The sequence below is a fragment of the Malaclemys terrapin genome, chromosome 5, assembly GCF_027887155.1.
Source record: "Malaclemys terrapin pileata isolate rMalTer1 chromosome 5, rMalTer1.hap1, whole genome shotgun sequence".
NCBI lineage: Eukaryota > Metazoa > Chordata > Testudines > Emydidae > Malaclemys > Malaclemys terrapin.
Genome location: NC_071509.1, coordinates 20,084,318 through 20,106,996, shown reverse-complemented (window position 1 = coordinate 20,106,996; position 22,679 = coordinate 20,084,318). Strand labels below are relative to the sequence as shown.

Sequence of the window (22,679 nt, the reverse complement as noted above, 5' to 3'; positions counted from 1 at the left end):
ATTAGAAAAGCCAGTTGCAGTTTGCCAGAGGGAGTGGAGCATTCAAGTCTATATATTCCTTGCACAAATTCAAAAAGCCATTTTGAAGTCCTCTCTGATTAGGCTGCTCCTAAAACAATCTGCATAATCTCTTGGAAGGCTGTGGCCTCTCCCTCACTAGGGCCTGGCTAACTCACAAAAGAGAAGAGCTGGTTTATGCACAGTTTTGCTGTTTGATGCTGAAAATTAGAAATTCAAGCTTTGTCTGCCCTGGAAGACTAACGGATTACCAGAGAATAATTCAGGACACCGGAAAAATCCATGAAAATTAAACCTGATTAACTGAAGAGTGGTGTTTTTTAAAATTCTATTTAAAAGACTTTTATTTAACTTTTTTTTTTAAAAAACCACAAATGTCTACAACAAACAGTTGAAAGAAAAAACTGAGCAGCATGCCTTCAACTAAGGGCCAAGAATGCTAATAACCCTAAGCAGAAAAATGTCTTTAAAAACCCACTTTTGTCTGTTTATATATCAGAAAGAAACAAGTGTACAACCCCAAATTCTCTTTTGCGGGTCATCTTCAATATCAGAAGAAATGTAAAATTGTGGGTATAAACAAGTTCAGACTGGAGATTTTAGGATCTCAGAATTTGCTGAATGGAGCAAAGATTCCCAACTTCTTGTTAAAAAACAAAACAAAAACAAAACAAACCACCTCTCTTCTGCAACAGTCTCTGAACTATGTATATGATTCTCAGCTGCCTGGTTTATTCAGATTTGCAGAAAGCCATCTACCTCTAAGCATTAGATGGTAGCATGAACTCACTCTATTCCTTAAAGCAAACAATCTCAAAAGGATCAGGACTATTCAAATTAGTGAAAAGAATAATCTGTAATACGATTTTATAAAATAATATATGGCACAGGAAAGATTGATTGGGTGCATCTATAGTGGGAAAACCAAGGCCAAGATTTAAAGCAGTGGGTACCTGAAGTTAAGTTTCAGAGCAGCAGCCATGTTAGTCTGTATCCGCAAAAAGAACAGGAGTACTTGTGGAACCTGAGAGACTAACAAATTTATTAGAGCATAAGCTTTCGTGGACTACAGCCCACAAGTAGCCTGATTTTCAATAATGCTAAGCACCTAACAGCGCCTATTAACTTCAATGGGAGCTGCTAAGTACTCAGCACCTTTTAAAGTCAGCAAGTGACTAAAAATGGATTTTTTTTTTTTTTTTTTAAAAAGCCTATACTTTTAAGCTGCTGTTACTAAAAGTTTTGACATAAGAACAGCCATACTGGGTCACACCAAAGGTCCATCTATCCCAGTATCCTGTCTTCTGACAGTGGCCAAAGCCAGATGCCCCAGAGGGAATGAACAGAACAGGTAATCATCAAGTGATCCATCCCCTGTTGTCCATTCCCAGATTCTGACTTTTGGCCTAAGGGAAAGCTGAGAAAACTAAAGTTTAAGAGACTGCATATATAACCCACAGAGTTAATTGTAATGAGATGTCATAGTAAAGAACTTAAAAAGCAAGATTACATTCTAATATTCATTCTAATATCCAATACTAGATAGGAGGACAATTCATAATGGATATTAATGCTCACAGTGCATGACAGACTATCAGTTTTCCCCATAGGCCTGTTATTGCCAAACTGACCATTGTGCTGTATTATTTTTAGGTCCAGAAGGATTACATTTTTTAATCCATAAGTGTTAATTTCACTGTACACACAAACTGATGGGAAAAAAATACTTCTACCAATAATTGAAATTTATAAATAGGCAAAGAAAGAAAAATGCTGCTTGAGAACTTACTGAAGTTTTATTTAAGGCTATTTACTTTGTATATTTTGACATATGTTGACAATTTGTGTTTTAAAGGTCATAAAGTTTTAACGCTGAGTCTCAATGTCAACTGTTATTTAATATTAGGGTACTTTTATACCACCCACATTACAGCATGGCCACGGCAGCGCTGTGACGTGGGCAGTGTCGACACGCTTTATCACCGGGGGAAGAGCTCTCCCGGCGATTTAAAAACACCCCGAATGAGAAGTGGTAGCTTTATTGTCTATACTGGTGCTTTTCAATGCTAAAACTTTTGTCGCTCAGGAGTGTGTTTTTTCACACCCCTGAGCGGCAAAAAGTTTTAGCGCTGAAAGTGGCAGCATAGACACCACCTTAGAGAAACACGGTAGGTGAGGTAACAGATCTCGTCCTTCGATCTAGAAAAGGTACACAGCATCTCAGCTAAATACAAGGTGGAACAGATTGTTTAGCATTACTAGTTAATGCACATTTCAAGGGAACATTTAAGGGGAAGTGGCCCCTTAACACCCCTCCAGTCATATGGAGGAAAAGGATGGGGGGGGGGGGGAGAGGAAGCTAGCTGGGGTGTGAGGGGATGGTTGGGTTGTTAGTGGTTTATAGCTTGTTGTAATAAGCCATAAACCCAATGTCTTTATCCAACAGAGAAGATTGCATCATAGAACAGACCACCCAAATACACAGAGAAAACTTGCTTAATAAGAAATAAAAACCCCTCCAACCCCTAGTTGTCACTGAACACCCCACACTACAACCCAAATAGCTACAACCCATCCTCAATGGGGACCCCATCCTGAAAGTAATCTTTCCTGAACCACCTCTTCTGGCCTTCAAACAACACCTTAGCCTCTCCAAGCTCCTCATCAGAAGCAACCTCCCTGCAGACCAGGACACAGGCCTGCTAAACCCAGGGTTGTGAGTACAAACTCCAAGCCGCATCAGACCCTGCCAGAACAGATGCAAAACCTGCAGACATCTCCACTGCTACAATGATCAACACCTCCCACAACACACATTTCCAAGATTCATGGGTCCTACATATGCGTATCACATACGGTGTGCCTCATCCAGTGCACTAAATGCCCGATAACTGTGGGGTCAGGCCAGGCAGTCACTACTTGTTTTCTATGAACTCACAGGAAAATTATGATTAAAGAGGTGTTAACAGGCCACCCGATGACTAGAGGGGTGTTTACAGGCCACTTCACCTCAGATGGTCCCTTAAATATGCGTCAGCTAGTTATGCTAAACAATCTGTTCGTCTTTTACTTAGCTGTGACACTTTGAGTATGTTTCCCTGAAGAAAGGGAGAGATCTGTGTAAGCTCGGAAGCTTGTCTCTCTCACCAACAGAAGTTGGTCCAATAAAAGTTATTACCTCACCCCGCTTGTCTCTCATATCCTGGGACCACAGCTACAACACCACCGTGTACAACGATGAAAGTTATTAAATATTGTCTGACCCTTAGTATTTTCTGCAACTATGAAAATAAATTGATAAAAATTAAAAAATGCTTAAACATAAAAAATAAGTTTCTGCCAACCCTAGTTATGTTCTTAAAAAACACCACACACACCCCTGCCCACTGAAGCATCTGCAACTGCCCAGCAGAAGAGATAGACCATTGGTCAACAGACAACTACTACATTCTCAATTTTACTGCCTTCATGAGCACTTTCAATGGCAACTTTAAACTCAGTTTCTTCCTTTCATAACAAGGAAGAGAGGTGGAGGGGAAGTTAAATGTGAAGAATTATGACCCCAATCCTGCAAAGACACATGTACCCACTTATAGGGGACTGCTCGTAGTGTGGGATTACTTGGTATGTAAGATTTACACACATGCATAACTTTTGAAGAATTGGTGCCTAGGTTAATAACTAAGAAGAGAACATCTTCAAGTGGAGTTTTACTAGAATTTTCTAGTGGTCTGGTTTGTAGCTTGTGGGGGCCCTAAGGATTCCATTATTACTACTCTGTGGGAAGGACTTTCCTGGATATTTTAATACTGTACAGTCTCTCTCCATTCTTTTCCACCAGCAATGTTTTCTTGGGGTCCACTCAAGAAGTTATTGCATCAGGGCCAGGATTAGGTTAAAGAAAACTGATAAAAGGAGGCTACAGCTAAAAAGGTCATTTGGTGGCTACATTGTATTACTGGGGTCATTAAATATTGTGTATGTTTTATTCTGGGGTTGAAGCTACATATATTTGTGGGACTAAATAAATTTTCCTTAGAAGTATTTGGGAAGGCAAGTAGTAGGCTGCATGATGTCTTTGTAGTTTCACACAGGGCAGGGACTACTGCTCACACAAAGCACCATTTTAGTGAAAGTCATTTGAGATCCCTGTGCCTCCAGAGTATTTTCCCCAATTGAAGTGTACACTAGGGTCCAGGAGGAAGATTACATGCAGTCTCCAACAACATACCTGTCACAAAAGGATTCAGGACACTAGCCCCCTTTACAAAGATAAAGTACTTCAAATAAAAATGCAGATCTAGAAAAAAGAAAAAAAGATACAATGAATTTTAGCTTTGTCCCAGGTCAAAGAGTTAAAGAAATTAACTGATGCAGAAAACCCACAAAACAACCTAAAGTATTTTCCCCCCATAATACTTAAAAATATTGGAGAAAGTGTGTTTCAGTTTAGCATTTCTCCCCAACCCTTCTAGTTTGCAATACTAACAGGGCTGCATTTGGACAATATGGAAATAGTGGAACAGACTAGAAATAGGAATTGAATCATCTATTGTCACTGTCCAAAATGAAGAAGCCTGGGGTCAAAGCCAAAGCCCGTGGCCCACAGCAGAAGCCCGAGGGATGCAGCCCTGGGTGTCAGGGTTCAGGCCCCCTGCCTGGGGCTGAAGCTCTCGGGCTTTGGCCTCTTTCCCACCCCCTGGCTCAGACTTTGGTCCCTCCTACTAGGGTTGCATAGTAATTTGTGTTATCAGAATGGGGTTGTGGTACAATGACGTTTGAGAACCCCTGCTTTACAAATTAGGGGTCCCTTCTCTTCATTGATATTGCTGTATTTGCCAAGCTTCATGTTTGTAGACCTAATGAACACACAGGAAAAAAATTATACCTCACAGCAAACTAAAATAAGGCACAAAGTCCCCAAAGGCTATTTTTATTTGAAGTTATAAAGTGGGGTGCTCTTTTGTTTTTACAGGTTTCAGAGTAGCAGCCGTGTTAGTCTGTATCCGCAAAAAGAAGAACAGGAGTACTTGTGGCACCTTAGAGACTAACAAATTTATTAGAGCATAAGCTTTCGTGGACTACAGCCCACTTCTTCGGATGCATATAGAATCCTATATAGAATTCTATATGCATCCGAAGAAGTGGGCTGTAGTCCACGAAAGCTTATGCTCTAATAAATTTGTTAGTCTCTAAGGTGCCACAAGTACTCCTGTTCTTTTTGTTTTTACATTAGCAACAACTCTTTTCTACCCTGTATTTGATAGAACGTGGCTGTCTGGGGACTGGTAGTTACTTCGAAGTGTCAAAAGTGAAGACCTTTCAGCTGAGGGGAGAAGGGATTTTTAGAATGTTTTAATTTTTTTTAAATCCCTTGTGGAAAAAGTAAGAATTTTCTGTAATATTTTTACGAAGCCTATGTGTGCTTCCGTTTCCTTCTCACTTTCCATTGCTACCCAGTGGGTGCAAAAGGGACAATGCTGATCCTGGAACAGTGCAGGAAACACAAGTGCAGAATGAATGGCTTATTAAAGGATTGGTTAAAACTGACACAGATCAACAGAGGCTCCAGAGACAATGGAAGCCCCAAGGACCGAATGATCTACACTTGACAGCAGGAAGCTCCAGCAAGTGGGGTGAACGCCACATGGCCCTGCGTGGAGACAAAAAGAGTGGTAGCTGACCAGCAGGGGATGAAGAGTGGACTTCTGGAAGATGCTGGCTGTTTTCACCTGGCGCTCTCCAAAGGGTCAGAGAGAGACAGGCCCTAAGGTGGAATCTACTACAGCAGGGGTAGGCAACCTATGGCACACATGCTGAAGGTGGCACGCAAGCTGATTTTCAGTGGCACTCACACTGCCTGGGTCCTGGCCACCGGTCCGGGGGGGCATCTGCATTTTAATTTAATTTTAAATGAAGCTTCTTAAACGTATGTAAAGTAAATGAGGCTTTAAAAATAATAGTTTAGTTATATATTATAGACTTATAGAAAGAGACCTTCTAAAACCCTTAACATGTATTACTGACATGTGAAACCTTAAATTAGAGCAAATAAATGAAGACTTGGCACACCACTTCTGAAAGGTTGCTGACCCCTGTATTACAGCTTGGCTGGTGGAGTCCATCTGGCCAAGCCAGAGTAATAGGTCTTTTACTTACCTTCTCTATGCTAACCTAAGGACTTAAAATGCTGTGTTCTAGCTGACTATTAAACCCTACTGTTTTGAAAACGCAGCCTGGTGTCACTGAAAATACTTGCTGTGGTGCATTAGTCCCTGAAGAGCGCAGTCTCTCTAATCAGGAGTCTATCTGAAATGAACAAGCTAGGCAGAGCTCATGCTATGGAGTAAGAGTGCTTGAGCCCAGAGGCAGAGAGGATGTGTGGCCTACCCTGAAGGAAGAGTGAGACCCTTTGGGGGTCTGCGTTACTGAAGGGGTTCCTCCAAGAGACTGTTTAAAAGCTGGGCCATAGCACTGATCCTGTGGACCCATGACATGTCTATCAACTCAAACACTGACAAACATTTGAGAGAAGTTTTAAACAAAATTTAGAGCCTTGCGGATATACAAATTTATATCCACGGATGCGTATATCTGCAGATATAAATTGTATCCGTGGAACCACAGGGCTCTCCCAGGAACTGCAGCGGTGAAAGGAGCCGAATGTGGGACCGCTGCTCCAGGAGCCAGCGCCCTGCGCCCGTAGCTCCTCTGGCACAGCTGTACCACCTGCAGCCCCGCCCTGAGCCCTTCCATGCAGCTATCTGTGTCTCCCATCTGGGGGCATGCGCGCCGCATGAACACAAGAGCGAGACCAGGGACAGCTGCTGGTGAGCCTGGTGCCCACCAGGTTCCGCTCAGACTGATTTATATCCACAGATATAAATTTGTATCTGTGCAGGGCTCTAAAAACTTGAGCACTCCACCTCTGCCCATGTTGAATTAAGTACTAAAATAACCTTGTACTCTAGTTTCACAAGGAGTCCTGGTTAAAGAACTGGGGGGAGCAGGGGAGAGAGGGGGAAATCTTGTAAAAAAGGTTTCATGTCTTCTTTTATGTGAACATGGGAAGCACTCCTTTTACAGGTCATCTAACAACCAGATGCATGATAGACTATTGGTCTTGAACCCAAAACAAAAAAGTTGTCTCAAATTAAACAAATTGTTGGTGCATGAAAGCAATGTCTAGTTACATAAAATGCCTGGCTGTTTCTGATACAGCCTTGGTAGTTGTAAGTGCCTAAAATTGGCTTTAAAGAGGACTTGGGGAAGCTGATGTTTCAGTTCTGGTGGTGGGTTTTTTTTTGTTCATTTTGGTAGAAGTTTCTATAGGGATATGAATGTAACTGGATATTTTGGATTTTGGCACAGAAACATTTATTAATCTCAGTAAAAAAAAGTGACATGTAGACAACGCTCAGTGACAAATTTATGAAGCTTAAATGAATCTGAGTTTTTGATAAACCTTGACCTAGAAAGAAAAGCAGCTGTTTATTAAACTACTGAATATCTTTAACTTTTCATTGCATCTCATCGCAAAATCTGTATTAAATTGTAGAATGAGATAGGAAGAAAAGCCACACCACATTCCTCCCTCAAATTCAAGAGTTCTCCACACGTTGCTACTGTTCTTGTTTTACAGTCCTCCCATAGGGACTTCGTTACAGTTGCGTCATGAAAACACTACAATTAAAACACTATTTTGACTGACACAGAGCACAGTTCCTGCTAGCCAAGTGCTATCTCCGACAATAAGCCTTGTTTACACTAGAGAAGGTTTGACAGACTTTCTTCTATTAACAACACCAGTTCAGTTCCACCAGCATTTACAACACTGGGAAACACACAGAGAAGCTACTAACCTTTTAGGCACCTTGTCAATCAGCCTTGCTCTGAGCAATTAGATGACATTGCTTAAAATGTTGATGGTCCATCTATGCTAGGGACTTGTCTACACTAGGAATAAAGGTGTATTAACACAAGCATTGAAACCCTAAAGTAGATTAAGCAAATTTACCATGTTAGCTGGTTGAGTTTCAATGTTCAGTCTGTACAGGGGTTAGTAAGACAATTCACAGAAACAACGTACCTGACATGGTCAGGAAAACATGAAATGCTAATGCCTCAGTCTTGGAAATTTCACCACCTCCTTTCTTGATCACTTTGACCACCACCACCACCACCCTGCCTATCACTCAGGCCCATAGCCTTGAACCTTTCTCTAGGTCCTCATATCCAAAAGATATCTAAATATTGCCGATTCTTTCTCCATAACATCTCTAAGATATGGCCTTTCCTATCCAGCCGCACTGCTAAAACTCTCATCCAAGCTCTCATCTCGGTAGTGCAACAGTCTTCTCACCAGCCTTGAAAAATGCAATCTTCCCCCACCCATACCCATTCAGAATGCTGCTGCAAAGATAGTTTTCCTAGCTCATTGCCAGAACCATGTCACCCCTCTTTTTGAATCCCTCCACTGTCTCCCCTTCTCTGTTGCATTTCTCAAACCTGAAGAAGAGCACCGTGTAAGCACGAAAGCTTGTTTTTCTCACCAACAAAAGTTGGTCCTATAAAAGATATTAGCTCACCCTCCTTGTCACTCTGATATGATACACAGTCAGTTCAGGAGTTGATCAGGAAGGAGGAATAACCACACCCCCTTTCCATATGGAATGTGAGGGAGCAGAGCCAGGATTGAGGGGGGAGGGGCAGTGATCCCCTACAGGCCCAATTCCCTCAGGGCAGTCAGGGAGGGAGAAAGAAAGAGAAGGTTAATGGGGGCAATGGCCTGACAGACCCCTCTCCCTCTATTACAGTGAGATGATCAGCAAGACTTTGGCGGAGGGGAGCAGCATTCGGAGGTAATTCTTGCCCTGGGAAAGAACTCAATGGGAACAGCAGATCTCAAAGGCCCGCCTCGTTCTAAGATGGGCAGGAAAAAGTGGAGGTAACAGCACGTACATCTGGAGATGGGGGGGGGGGGGAGACATCTGGAGACAGGGATGGGGGGAGGGACCAGAGGGATTGGAGCGCGGCTAGGGCTCAGGCCCGTCTCCCGGGGGAAGCGAGGGAGAAGGGAAGGGAGGCCGCAGGCCCGTCTCCCGGGGGAAGCGAGGGAGAAGGGAAGGGAGGCCGCAGGCCCGTCTCGCGGGGGACGGACGAGGGAGAAGGGAAGGGAGGCCGCAGGCCCGTCTCGCGGGGGAGGAGGGGGACGAGGGAGAAGGGAAGGGAGGCCGCAGGCCCGTCTCGCGGGGGACGGACGAGGGAGAAGGGAAGGGAGGCCGCAGGCCCGTCTCGCGGGGGACGGGGACGAGGGAGAAGGGAAGGGAGGCCGCAGGCCCGTCTCGCGGGGGAGGAGGGGGACGAGGGAGAAGGGAAGGGAGGCCGCAGGCCCGTCTCGCGGGGGACGGACGAGGGAGAAGGGAAGGGAGGCCGCAGGCCCGTCTCGCGGGGGAGGAGGGGGGACGGGGACGAGGGAGAAGGGAAGGGAGGCCGCAGGCCCGTCTCGCGGGGGAGGGGGGGACGGACGAGGGAGAAGGGAAGGGAGGCCGCAGGCCCGTCTCGCGGGGGACGGGGACGAGGGAGAAGGGAAGGGAGGCCGCAGGCCCGTCTCGCGGGGGAGGAGGGGGACGAGGGAGAAGGGAAGGGAGGCCGCAGGCCCGTCTCGCGGGGGACGGACGAGGGAGAAGGGAAGGGAGGCCGCAGGCCCGTCTCGCGGGGGAGGGGACGGATGAGGGAGAAGGGAAGGGAGGCCGCAGGCCCGTCTCGCGGGGGAGGAGGGACGGACGAGGGAGAAGGGAAGGGAGGCCGCAGGCCCGTCTCGCGGGGGAGGGAGGACGGATGAGGGAGAAGGGAAGGGAGGCCGCAGGCCCGTCTCGCGGGGGAGGAGGGACGGACGAGGGAGAAGGGAAGGGAGGCCGCAGGCCCGTCTCGCGGGGGAGGAGGGGGACGAGGGAGAAGGGAAGGGAGGCCGCAGGCCCGTCTCGCGGGGGAGGAGGGGGACGAGGGAGAAGGGAAGGGAGGCCGCAGGCCCGTCTCGCGGGGGAGGAGGGGGACGAGGGAGAAGGGAAGGGAGGCCGCAGGCCCGTCTCGCGGGGGAGGGGGGACGGACGAGAGAGAAGGGAAGGGAGGCCGCAGGCCCGTCTCGCGGGGGAGGGGGGACGGACGAGAGAGAAGGGAAGGGAGGCCGCAGGCCCGTCTCGCGGGGGACGGGGATGAGGGAGAAGGGAAGGGAGGCCGCAGGCCCGTCTCGCGGGGGACGGACGAGGGAGAAGGGAAGGGAGGCCGCAGGCCCGTCTCGCGGGGGAGGAGGGACGGACGAGGGAGAAGGGAAGGGAGGCCGCAGGCCCGTCTCGCGGGGGAGGGGGGACGGACGAGAGAGAAGGGAAGGGAGGCCGCAGGCCCGTCTCGCGGGGGAGGGAGGACGGATGAGGGAGAAGGGAAGGGAGGCCGCAGGCCCGTCTCGCGGGGGAGGAGGGACGGACGAGGGAGAAGGGAAGGGAGGCCGCAGGCCCGTCTCGCGGGGGACGGACGAGGGAGAAGGGAAGGGAGGCCGCAGGCCCGTCTCGCGGGGGACGGACGAGGGAGAAGGGAAGGGAGGCCGCAGGCCCGTCTCGCGGGGGAGGGGGGGACGGACGAGGGAGAAGGGAAGGGAGGCCGCAGGCCCGTCTCGCGGGGGACGGACGAGGGAGAAGGGAAGGGAGGCCGCAGGCCCGTCTCGCGGGGGAGGGAGGACGGACGAGGGAGAAGGGAAGGGAGGCCGCAGGCCCGTCTCGCGGGGGAGGGGACGGATGAGGGAGAAGGGAAGGGAGGCCGCAGGCCCGTCTCGCGGGGGACGGGGACGAGGGAGAAGGGAAGGGAGGCCGCAGGCCCGTCTCGCGGGGGAGGGAGGACGGACGAGGGAGAAGGGAAGGGAGGCCGCAGGCCCGTCTCGCGGGGGACGGGGACGAGGGAGAAGGGAAGGGAGGCCGCAGGCCCGTCTCGCGGGGGACGGGGACGAGGGAGAAGGGAAGGGAGGCCGCAGGCCCGTCTCGCGGGGGACGGACGAGGGAGAAGGGAAGGGAGGCCGCAGGCCCGTCTCGCGGGGGAGGGAGGACGGACGAGGGAGAAGGGAAGGGAGGCCGCAGGCCCGTCTCGCGGGGGAGGGGGGACGGACGAGGGAGAAGGGAAGGGAGGCCGCAGGCCCGTCTCGCGGGGGAGGGAGGACGGACGAGGGAGAAGGGAAGGGAGGCCGCAGGCCCGACTCCCTAGAGGGGCCCAGGATATTGGGCGGGAGGCCGGGCCCTGCTGCCCGTGTCGGGGGCGGGGCGGGCTCCCCCTGTGGGGGCTGCGATATCAGGGGGGGGGTCGCGCCCGGCTCTCAGGGGCGTTGCGGGGAGCTCGGCCCGGGCTCCAAGCCCCGCGCCCCGCAGGCAGCCGGCTTCGCGGGGTTCAGGTCCCGTCTCACCTGCTGCCCCGGCTCCGCGGCACGTTCCTGGGGGCTCAGCACAGAGCGGGCGGCCGGGCGCCCCTGGGTCCCGGTCCCAGCAGCCCCTGCCCGCGATACTCACCCTCCTTAGGGGCCGATCTAGAAACTCCACACGGAGGTGACGCGGCGCGGCCCATCCCTGCCGCCCAATCATTGGCGAGGCCATTGCCCTTCCGGCTCGCTGATTGGACAGCATGAATATCAATTAGCAGGATGTTTGACTTCACCCCCACCTTCCATCCGGCCCGGGTGTACGCTGGGAGTTGTAGTTCTCAGGGGGCGATGCTCAGGCCTCAGCATAACTCCCGCAGTTCCAGTCTAGGGAAGAACTTTAATGGCAGGCGTGTCAGCTGGACAGAGGGCTTGAATGGGGCTCTCTGGGTGCCTGGCTAGCCCTGGGGCAGCAGAGCAGTGTGGCCATATAATATGTAAGCCCCCCAGACCAGTCTGGGCAACCATCTGAACTAGAAACTCTCAGACGCCAAAGGCTCCTCGGGTTTACCAAGAGAGATGCTGTCCCCCCCAGAGACATCTATCACTGTCCACCTTGGCTACCACAGCCCCAAACTTCCCATACACACTGTCCTTCTTAGCCTTCTCACAGGTAACCTCCAGAACCCACCCACCACATACACACTCAGAGCTAACAATACCCTGCACTGGATGCTTGGGTTGAGTGAGGACCTCGATCTGGCCCAAATGTGCAATTCCTGTTTTGTGAGAAGTTTCAGCGTTTGAAATTTGGTATCATTCTGAGACTAAGACTGAGAAACCTGGCCAGAGCTGGGTCTCCCTGGGCTTCCAGGCACTTGGCTCCACAGAAATGAGCCTGGAAGTTCTGAAATCCCTGGGTAACCCCTTTGGGGTTTAGAGAGCATGGCCCCTTTAAATCTTTCTCCTGGGGGGAGAGTGAGAAAAAAGGGGGAAACTCCAGGGGGTGGCTCTGGATCTGAGAGGGAGAGAGAGGCGGCAGCCCGCAGGCCTTCACAAAGTGAAGCAGCAGAGAACCTGCCTAAAGCCTGGAAAGGACAGGGCGGCTGATCGGGGACACGCCAGGACAGGAGCCAGGAGGAGCACTGTGCCAGGGAGGAATCGACCGAGAAGGATAGGCCGGAACTGGACCCAGAGCTGCATGGGGCTGTAAGTACTGGGTCTTGTGACTCTGCATTGGGAAAGTGGGGAGGTGGTCGCTCTATGTGGCTTTGCAGAGAGCGGCAGAAGAGGGCACCGGAGGGATTTGTTGGGGGAAAGTTCACTGGCGCCAAAGACGACCAGGAGCACCCAAGACTCACCACTGGACTGGAACTTTGCTCAGGACTCCTGAACTCTGTGTGCAGACACGTTGCTCAGTATCTGCCCTTTCAGACTGTGCTACCACTGGGCCCGTGGGGCCTTGGTTTGAATGCAACCCTGTTTTACTGCTCCCCCTATATTTACACTTGTTGCTTTTCTCCTCTCATCCCTCTGTAAATAAATATCTCGTTTTCTTATATCCATTGTACTTTTCCTGTGGGGGTGTGTGTTCACTCGCGGGGGGGGGGGGGGGGGGGGAGTTGAAACAGGTGCCCCTGGGGTGGAAGGGATTTTTCCTGCTGCATTTCTGCGCATACCTTCTCTTGGCCAGAGCTGCCTGCAGAGCAGACTCCATCTTGGCCATGAGGGCGCTAAAGTTACACCTGATTTGAGTCAGAGTTCTTAGGGCTTGCAGACTCCATGCTATGGAGTCAGCAGCCAAGCCACAGTTAGAGAGGGATTTCCAGGCGTGCCAAGCTCCTTGCTTCACAGCAAGGAGCTTGGAAGCCCTGGCATCACATATCTGTCCTGGAGCCGTGGACACGGGAGGCCTGGTGTCCATCCACGGGTGCTTAGTGAAGAGGGAGAAACAGTAACAGGAAACTTGGAAATGGCAGAGATGCTTAATGACTTCTTTGTTTCGGTCTTCACCGAGAAGTCTGAAGGAATGCCTAACATAGTGAATACTAATGGGAAGGGGGTAGGTTTAGCGGATAAAATAAAAAAAGAACAAGTTAAAAATCACTTAGAAAAGTTAGATGCCTGCAAGTCACCCGGGCCTGATGAAATGCATCCTAGAATACTCAAGGAGCTAATAGAGGAGGTATCTGAGCCTCTAGCTATTATCTTTGGAAAGTCATGGGAGACGGGAGAGATTCCAGAAGACTGGAAAAGGGCAAATATAGTGCCCATCTATAAAAAAGGAAATAAAAACAACCCAGGTAACTACAGACCAGTTAGTTTAACTTCTGTGCCAGGGAAGATAATGGAGCAAGTAATTAAGGAAATCATCTGCCAACACTTGGAAGGTGGTAAGGTGATAGGGAATAGCCAGCATGGATTTGTGAAGAACAAATCATGTCAAACCAATCTGATAGCTTTCTTTGATAGGATAACGAGCCTTGTGGATAAGGGTGAAGCGGTGGATGTGGTATACCTAGACTTTAGTAGGGTATTTGATACGGTCTCGCATGATATTCTTATCGATAAACTAGGCAAATACAAATTAGATGGGGCTACTATAAGGTGGGTGCATAACTGGCTGGATAACCGTACTCAGAGAGTTGTTATTAATGGTTCCCAATCCTGCTGGAAAGGCGTAACGAGTGGGGTACCGCAGGGGTCGGTTTTGGGACCGGCTCTGTTCAATATCTTCATCAACGACTTAGATATTGGCATAGAGAGTACGCTTATTAAGTTTGCGGATGATACCAAACTGGGAGGGATTGCAACTACTTTGGAGGACAGGGTCATAATTCAAAATGATCTGGACAAATTGGAGAAATGGTCTGAGTTAAACAGGATGAAGTTTAACAAAGACAAATGCAAAGTGCTCCACTTAGGAAGGAAAAATCAATTTCACAAATACAGAATGGGAAAAGACTGTCTAGGAAGGAGTACGGCAGAAAGGGATCTAGGGGTTATAGTGGACCACAAGCTAAATATGAGTCAACAGTGTGATGCTGTTGCAAAAAAAGCAAACATGATTCTGGGATGCATTAACAGGTGTGTTGTGAGCAAGACACGAGAAGTCATTCTTCCGCTCTACTCTGCTCTGGTTAGGCCTCAGCTGGAGTATTGTGTCCAGTTCTGGGCACCGCATTTTAAAAAAGATGTGGAGAAATTGGAAAGGGTCCAAAGAAGAGCAACAAGAATGATTAAAGGTCTTGAGAACATGACCTATGAAGGAAGGCTGAAAGAACTGGGTTTGTTTAGTTTGGAAAAGAGAAGACTGAGAGGGGACATGATAGCAGTTTTCAGGTATCTAAAAGGGTGTCATAAGGAGGAGGGAGAGAACTTGTTCACCTTAGCCTCTAAGGATAGAACCAGAAACAATGGGTTTAAACTGCAGCAAGGGAGGTCTAGATTGGACATTAGGAAAAAGTTCCTAACTGTCAGGGTGGTTAAACACTGGAACAAATTGCCTAGGGAGGTTGTGGAATCTCCGTCTCTGGAGATATTTAAGAGTAGGTTAGATAAATGTCTATTAGGGATGGTCTAGACAGTATTTGGTCCTGCCATGCGGGCAGGGGACTGGACTCGATGACCTCTCGAGGTCCCTTCCAGTCCTATAATCTATGAATCTATGAATCAGAACCCTGGCTGCAAGTTCATTGAACTTGACTTGCTTTTGAAAGAAAATTCAGGTTCGATGAACCAGCATTTTCTGACAAAACAAAGTTTCATTGGAAAATTTCTGACCAGCTTCAGGTGGACCACTTCCTCCTTGAGATGGAAATAAGGATTCCCTCAGTAGAAAGGCAATAAGAAACCACAACCATGATGTACATCTTGGATTCTGCCATAATCCAAAACTACTCATGGAGACTTGCCCAGGCAGAGTTCTCTACGGCACAGAAATGTTAGTGAGATACTACAGCCAACTCTTGTTATTATTGGGTGTATTTTGTAAAGCCCCAGCTGCTCGTGGCAAGAGGTTGCATGAGGCTCGCAGTTTTCATTTGAAATAAGTAAATTTCTAGCCTAGCCTTCATGTTTACAGAGAAAAGCTTGAAAATGTAAAGCAAGTGCACCCTCCTCACAGCTTGGAAACCAGAAGGCAAATATAAAGAAACCAAAATGTATTATTCTTTTTTATTAATCTCATGACTTTTAAACCAATCTCATGTTTTTGGGGGGCCTGGATCATGATTTTTGAATGGAGGGAGTGGATATAGCATTGCCAACTCCTTGGTGCTGGATTCTGGGGTTGAGAGTAGGCAGTCTAGTTGAAGAAATTATTTGACATCCAGGAAAATACCATTTCCCTGTCTGTCCAATCAAAACAGCTCACATTTTGAATATTAAATACTTGTAATGAGTTAGTTGTGAACATCCCATATATCAAGAATTATTCACAGAAATTACATAGCGAATAATTTTGAACAATTAATACATTTTGGAAAATCACAATCTGAACAGCAAAAAAATGCAAAATTTGTAGAACAAATTATTCATTATGAATTATCTGCCCAGCTGTAGCTTCAGTTCAATATGATGGGGATACATGCATTGTCACAATATGTTGCAATGGGCCAATGTAGTGTGTGGACCTAAACATATGATGTAAATCTGACACACAGTTATCTGAGATTATCACAATCAAGATGGTTAACCTTGGTTTTATCCTGTGTGCTCTGCTATATGCCCCTAAATTCCCTATTCCTCCCTTGGCTTATTGGGTTAACCAAGTAAGTTATCTGAATTGTGTCCTAAATTAGCAGGATGATCACAACTTCTGGTAGGGAATTTCACAGCCTAGGGTTCTCCAGTGAGAACACTCTTCCTCCAGCCTTTTTTGAATTTCATCTGGAGGACACCTACCGCATTGTCATCCTTGCTTGCTGCTGCCAGGGGCGTGGGGCACAAAAGGAGAGATGGTCACTGAGATAGTCAAAGCCCAAGAGTCAGGATCAAGCTATCAGAACAGCATCTTGGAGGAAGTGAGCCACAGTGTGATGTGCCTGTGGCAACATCCATAAAGCGTTCCTGATCAGCTCTCTGTCTTTAACTTTCTTTCACTCTCAAAATGCTAGGTACAGCTGCATGGTTAAGGGGTGCTATTCAACTCCATAACATCCCAGGGTTCTGACTGTTAGCATTACTATTTGTATTATGGTAGCACTGAGAGGTTCAAGTCAAGACTGGGTGCTGGACAAACACAAAGGAAAATATAGTTCCTGCCCCAAAGAGCTTGTCAGCATAGGCTATTGCTCAACCAGGGCTGGCTCTAGCATTTCTGCCGCCCCAAGCAAAAAAAAAAAAAAAAAAAAGCTGCGATCGGCGGTGGCAGTTCAGTGGCAGGTCCTTCGTCCTAGTGGGAGTGAGGGATCTGCCGCCCCCGAATTGCCGCAGGTGCCGCCCCTCTCCCTTGGCTGCCCCAAGCACCTGCTTGTTTGCTTGTTAAGCTGGTGCCTGGAGCCGGCCCTGTGCTCAACCTCTTACAGGCCTCATTTTCACAGTTCTCTCTCTCACTGATCACAGTATCCAGCTCTTTCTCTCTCAGCATTGCCGCTCCCACTCTTTTCTCCCTGAATTGTTCCTACTGAACTTCTGCCTCAATGCTACACTGGCTTCCTGATACCCTTTAACCCCATTGGCTCAATAGAACTCTTCAAATTATCTGCAGTATATCCAGGGCTGGCAACATTTTTTATTAATGAAAAATACAGCACATTTCGTAAGTATTGCAGATAGTGGAAAAGATTTTCACAGCTAGATGGCAACAAAAGAATTCCTTAACCCATTAGATTTCCTTTGGTAAAAGGAAAGAATTGTAATGCAATATGAGCATTAAGAGCAGCTCCCTGTATTTAATGTCAGATACAATCTGATTCAATTTCAATATTTGCAATGGCAATAATTAAATATCTCGTAAATGGCACAAATGTAAGATAGAAATACATTACATATTCTTACTGCTGCACAGATTTTAATTGAGATTTACATCCCCTCTGGCATTATGCCTACATAGCCTTATGACTTGAAGGTTCATTTATGGAAATAGCATAGAAATGATCATAGATGTCAAATTAATTCTAGGTGTCTAACAGAGTTTTGATTGCTTCTGAAAACTGCTCTCTAAAGAGAATAAGGAATGTTACTTTCTCTTATCATCACTTTGATATGAAGGGAATTTGCTTCTTGAGCAACTTCACTTGAGTGGGACTAGTATGTGCTTAAAGTCAGGCCCATGTTTAAGTACCATACTGAATTGGGGCCTAAATCATTATAATCATCTCAGTTTTACAAGGGAGGCAGAGAGCCTGACTACACTTGGAAATTTCCTGTATTGGACCCTGGGATGCAAACCTGGTTTCCTTCCTAGCTCCTCCACAACCAGTGTTGAAACTGGTTGACCTACTGGTAGAGGCAGCTAATCACATTCTGTACTTATTGTAAGATCATTGATCCCTATTCTAAACTCTGGTTGATCACATCCTGTGAAAAGCTAAATGCAGAAGTAAAAATTCTGTTTGTTTCACATATTTTTACTTTTTATTTCAGAAAATGAACATAGCAAACAACTGGCATAGCATATAACAATGGCAGGGTATACACTGAAAGTCCTCTCTACAACATTCTTACCTGTTAGTTTGTTACCACAAACACATTTCAAAGTAAATATTTAATCCATTACATGTTTTAATTCTAAATGGAAAAATGTCTCAACACAGATTTAAAATACAAGTTACCAAATTCTGCTTCAGTTATGCCAACCATAATTTGACTCTGCAGCCTACACATATGAGAAAGAGGGCTAAATTCAACCCTGGCATTAGCAGTCACAGTAGGAAGTGCTCCCACCTCCACCAGGTCTGGATTTTTTCCAGAGTCATTTCATTTTACGTATTATCTCAATATACAAGAAGTGGCTCCAATTCTTGCAGCTTGATATGCAGTCATTTTCTGAGCTGTTTCTCTGGACATTAAGCCATTCTGAAGCATCTTGAACTGTTGTTCCCGACTCTCTTCCAACTCTTTCCAGTGGGGCTCTTGCAGAGAGTTCTGCAGAAATGAAAGACAGATGATCATAGTACAAACATGAGTGACTAATCAGATTATGGAATGAATTTTCAGACAATCTGGATGGCTGGCAGACAAATATTCCATTTGATACCATCATTGGGGCAAGCACAGCAACTTCATAATGGCCATGATGAATAGAAACAAACTGAGGTTGGGTGCACAATTTGTTTAATCTAGAAGGGGTTCTCACAAGAAATCTTTTGGTGGCCTTAGAGTGCGGCCACCAGCTCTTGATGGTGGCTGCTCTGACAATTTTTCCTAAAATACTTACTTAACTTTAGGAAAGACAAATAAATATGCACATATCCATGTCCAAATCATTGTAATTTATTTATGTAACGTTTTTTTTCAGACTCAAAAGTAATGTACAGTTGTCTCTATTCTTTACTGGACCTAAACAGAATAGAAACAAAATAAGCTGCTTTGCATGTTCTTCTCTTTTTTGTTGTTGTTTCTTTTGTTTTCTTGGTTGCTGGGGTTGTTGTTTTTTTGACTTGCTAGCTAGTAAGTCTGCTCCTGTGAAAACTGATATTTGTAGGTTTGGTAATATCGCTTTTCACCGCAGACTTACTCAGCCCGGGCAAGCTGGAGGACAAATTAAGCTCTGAATAGAGAGGTGGGTAGGGAGGCAGCAGGGGCCAGGAGCAATGGAGGGCTGGGGAAGGGCAGCAGGGGTCATGGGTGATGCAGGGAGGGGTGAGCACAGGGCTGGAACCCAAAGCCCTGCGGCTGGGGGATGGAGCCTGAAGCCCTGCGGCTGGAACCCGAAATCCCATTGCCGGAGCCTGCTGCCCAATGCCCCAGGGCTGAAGCCTGAGCCCCACTTAGGATGACCAGATGTCCCAATTTTATAGGGACAGTCCCGATTTTGGGGTCTTTTTCTTATATAGGTTCCAATTATCCGCCACCCCCTGTCCTGATTTTTCACATTTGCTGTCTGATCACCCTAGCTCCATTTCCCCTTCCCTTGGAAAGGGGGGAACTCACACTGGCTGCCTGCTAGTCTGGTTTTTGTGGCTCCAGAGGGGGCCAGGGCCCAACTCCTACTGGTGGCTCCGGGGAAGGGGTGAATGCTTTGCCGCCCCCCCTCCAATCACTGCCCAGGAGGCTGTGGCCACACAAAAAAACCCTGGTGGCCACATGCGGCGACGGTGTCTACATTTGAGAAACGCTGACTAGATTGAGCACAGTACAAAATCTTAGGCCAAGACAAAACCAAACTACATTTGGATTGTTATTCTCCATTTTCTCTTTCTTATGTTATCTCCCTCTCAGAAGTTTATCCTGATAGTCCTATTTCAACACTCAGATGCATACATATATTTCCTGTATCAAACTTTACAGGTGTTCTGATTCAACGGTTAGGTTCACAAAGACTGTATTCCAGAAAAGACCTGCATTGACAGACAAAGCAACGTTATCATCTAATTGCCTCCAACAATGCTAGAACAACTTCTCTCTTTTACAACACATTTGTCTTCAGTTTTCTAAACTGTAATATAAATTCTATTTTGTTATTAATTTATCAGTGTTAAAAATGTGTGTGTGGACCAAATTCTGCACTCATTCACACCTGTACAAACCCACTGAGTTCAAAGGGCTTACATAGGTGTAAGTGAGGCCAAAATTTGGTCCTGGCATTTCAACACCAAGAGGGGAACTTCTATTTTCAGTGTATTCAGGACTAGAGAGGTAAGGCATCAAAAAGGTGGGCAGTACAAGCGGCATGCATGTTGGAGTTATTGCACAGAAAAAGGGCTTACTATCCTGCTAGATACTGGACCACTTTCTGCTCTAAGTTAAACCCATACAACACAATTGGACTAAATGGGTGCTGGGTGTAACTGACAAGAGTTTGCCTTGTTCTCTGAAATAAAATTTGGCCAGGGCTGTGTAGGCCCAAGCAGCAATGATGACGACTAGAGCAAACCTAATATCTTCTGCTGACCTGTGTTTTATTTATACTTTATATTGAATTAAAAAGTGATTTTTAGTGCTGTGTGCCTTAGGACTTGAGTGGAAGGAAGAGAAAGAGGACTAACATATTGTGATATTTAAAGTGTAAAGTTAAACAAAAGAGTAGAACTTCACAACAGTTATGGAACTCTTAGGCTTCAAATGATAGCTGCATTTACAGTCATATTCTACATTTATACTGTCAAGGATCCTATCTATAAGTTTATAATTCTTTTTTATTTATTTCAAAATGTGTCTTTGTAGTGATTTGAATATCTTTATTACACTGCAGTTTTCCTTTGAGGCCTCTAATTATTGCATTTGCCCTTCTGTAAGGCCTCTATTATGGAAAGCACCCCTATTTAGGGCCCACTTAAATACTTTCCTGAATAAAGCCCCAAATACTTTTCTTTGCTGAAATGGGATGGTCTTAAGTATGTGCTTAAAGTTAAGCACATGCTTAAATATTTTACTGGATTTGTCCCTTAAATGGAGATTCTGAAGCTGCAGTGAGCAATCCTGTGAAAGGCTTATATCGGTGGTTCTCAAACTGTGGGTTGGGACCCCATTTTAATGGGGGTCACCAGGGCTGGTGTTAAGACTTGCTGGGGTGTGGAGCCAAAGCCAAAGCCTTAGCACCACTGCCCAGGGTTGTGTAGTAATTTTTGTTGTCAGAAGTGGGTCAAGGTGCAATGAAGTTTGAGGACACCTGGTTTACATGATTGTACTATTTATATCTGAAAAATACAGCTTTCCCCTAGGCTGTGAATTCAGCTCTGCCAAGTCTCCTAACAAAAAAGGCTATAGTTATTATTTCAATAGATTAGCCCATTTATCTCTAATCTTCCTATCACAAGTTCACGGCAACTGCACCTGTATTTCCCCTTTGTGGTCCCTTAAGGCTATCCCTGTAGGTTCCCGACTCCCCAGCCATCACCTCTGTTGGGTAGACGCTCACATCTCTATCCCTCTGAACCAAGATTTTTCCAGGCTGTACAGTTCCCTGTCTACACTAAGGGTATGTCCACATTATGAAATTAGGTCGAATTTATAGAAGCCGGTTTTATAGAAATTGTTTTTATACAGTCGATTGTGTGTGTCCCCACATAAAATGCTTTAAGTGCATTAAGTCGGCAGACCGCGTCCACAGTACCGAGGCTAGCGTCGACTTCCGGAGCGTTGCACTGTGGGTAGCTATCCCACAGTTCCCGCAGTCTCCGCCGCCCATTGGAATTCTGGGTTGAGATCCCAATGCCTGATGAGGCAAAAACAGCGTCGCGGGGGATTCTGGTTACATATCGTTAGCCTCCCCCTCCCTCCCGTGACAGTAACAGCAGACAATCATTTTGCGCCTTTTTTCCTGGGTTACCTGCGCAGACGATATACCACGCCAAGCATGGAGCTCGCTCAGCTCACCGTCACCATATGTCATCTGGGTGCCGGCAGACGTGGTACTACATTGCTACACAACAGCAGCTAATTGCCTTTTGGCAGTAGATGGTGTATTACGATTGGTATCCATCGTCGTCGTATTCTTCAGTGAGTTCAGTCAGAGGCGCCTGGGCAGACATGTTTTGTCTCCTGGAGACTCAATCCTGCCGGCAGTCCTATTGCACCGTCTTGACGATGATGGCTAGCAATCGTAATGCAGCATCTTTTGGCAAGCACCCAGAAGATGCCGATGGCTATCAGTCATGCTGCACTGTAAAAGATAGATGGACCAGATTTGTTCTTTATTCATTTGCTTCCCCCTCCCTCTGTGAAATCAATGGCCTGCTAAACCCAGGGTTTTGAGTTCAATCTTTGGGGGAGCCATTCTGTGTGACAGTTGTTTGTGTTTCTCCCTGATGCACAGCCACCTTTGTTGATTTTAATTCCCTGTAAGCCATATCATCACTCGCTCCTCCCTCCCTCCGTCAGACAATAGTTTCGCGCCTTTTTTTCAGCCCAGATGCCATAGCACTGGGATCATGGAGCCAACTCAGATCACCGCGGCAATTATGAGCACTATGAACACTACGCGCATTGTCCTGGAGTATATGCAGAGCCAGAACATGCCAAAGCAAAACCAGGCAAGGAGGCGATTGCAGCGCGGCGATGAGATTGATGAAGAAATTGACATGGACATAGACCTCTCACAAAGTACGGGCCCCAGCAATGTGCAAATCATGGTGTTAATGGGGCAGGTTCATGGCGT

The 22,679-nt window shown here is 47.0% G+C and overlaps 2 protein-coding genes across 2 annotated transcripts in view; both read right to left on the bottom strand.

The window, feature by feature from the left end:
• The window catches only part of RNF4 (ring finger protein 4), a 35,339-nt gene extending 23,688 nt beyond the window's left edge, over positions 1 to 11,651 (bottom strand). The window contains exon 1 of the mRNA XM_054029515.1: positions 11,568 to 11,651. Coding sequence (XP_053885490.1) covers positions 11,568 to 11,651 — 84 coding nt within the window. The remainder of the gene's footprint in view (positions 1 to 11,567) is intronic.
• Positions 11,652 to 17,853: 6,202 nt separating this feature from the next.
• CFAP99 (cilia and flagella associated protein 99) overlaps positions 17,854 to 22,679 on the bottom strand; it is a gene marked incomplete at its 5' end in the record, with an annotated part of 88,213 nt that continues 83,387 nt past the window's right edge. Inside the window, one exon of the mRNA XM_054029683.1 lies at positions 17,854 to 18,505. Coding sequence (XP_053885658.1) covers positions 18,350 to 18,505 — 156 coding nt within the window. The remainder of the gene's footprint in view (positions 18,506 to 22,679) is intronic.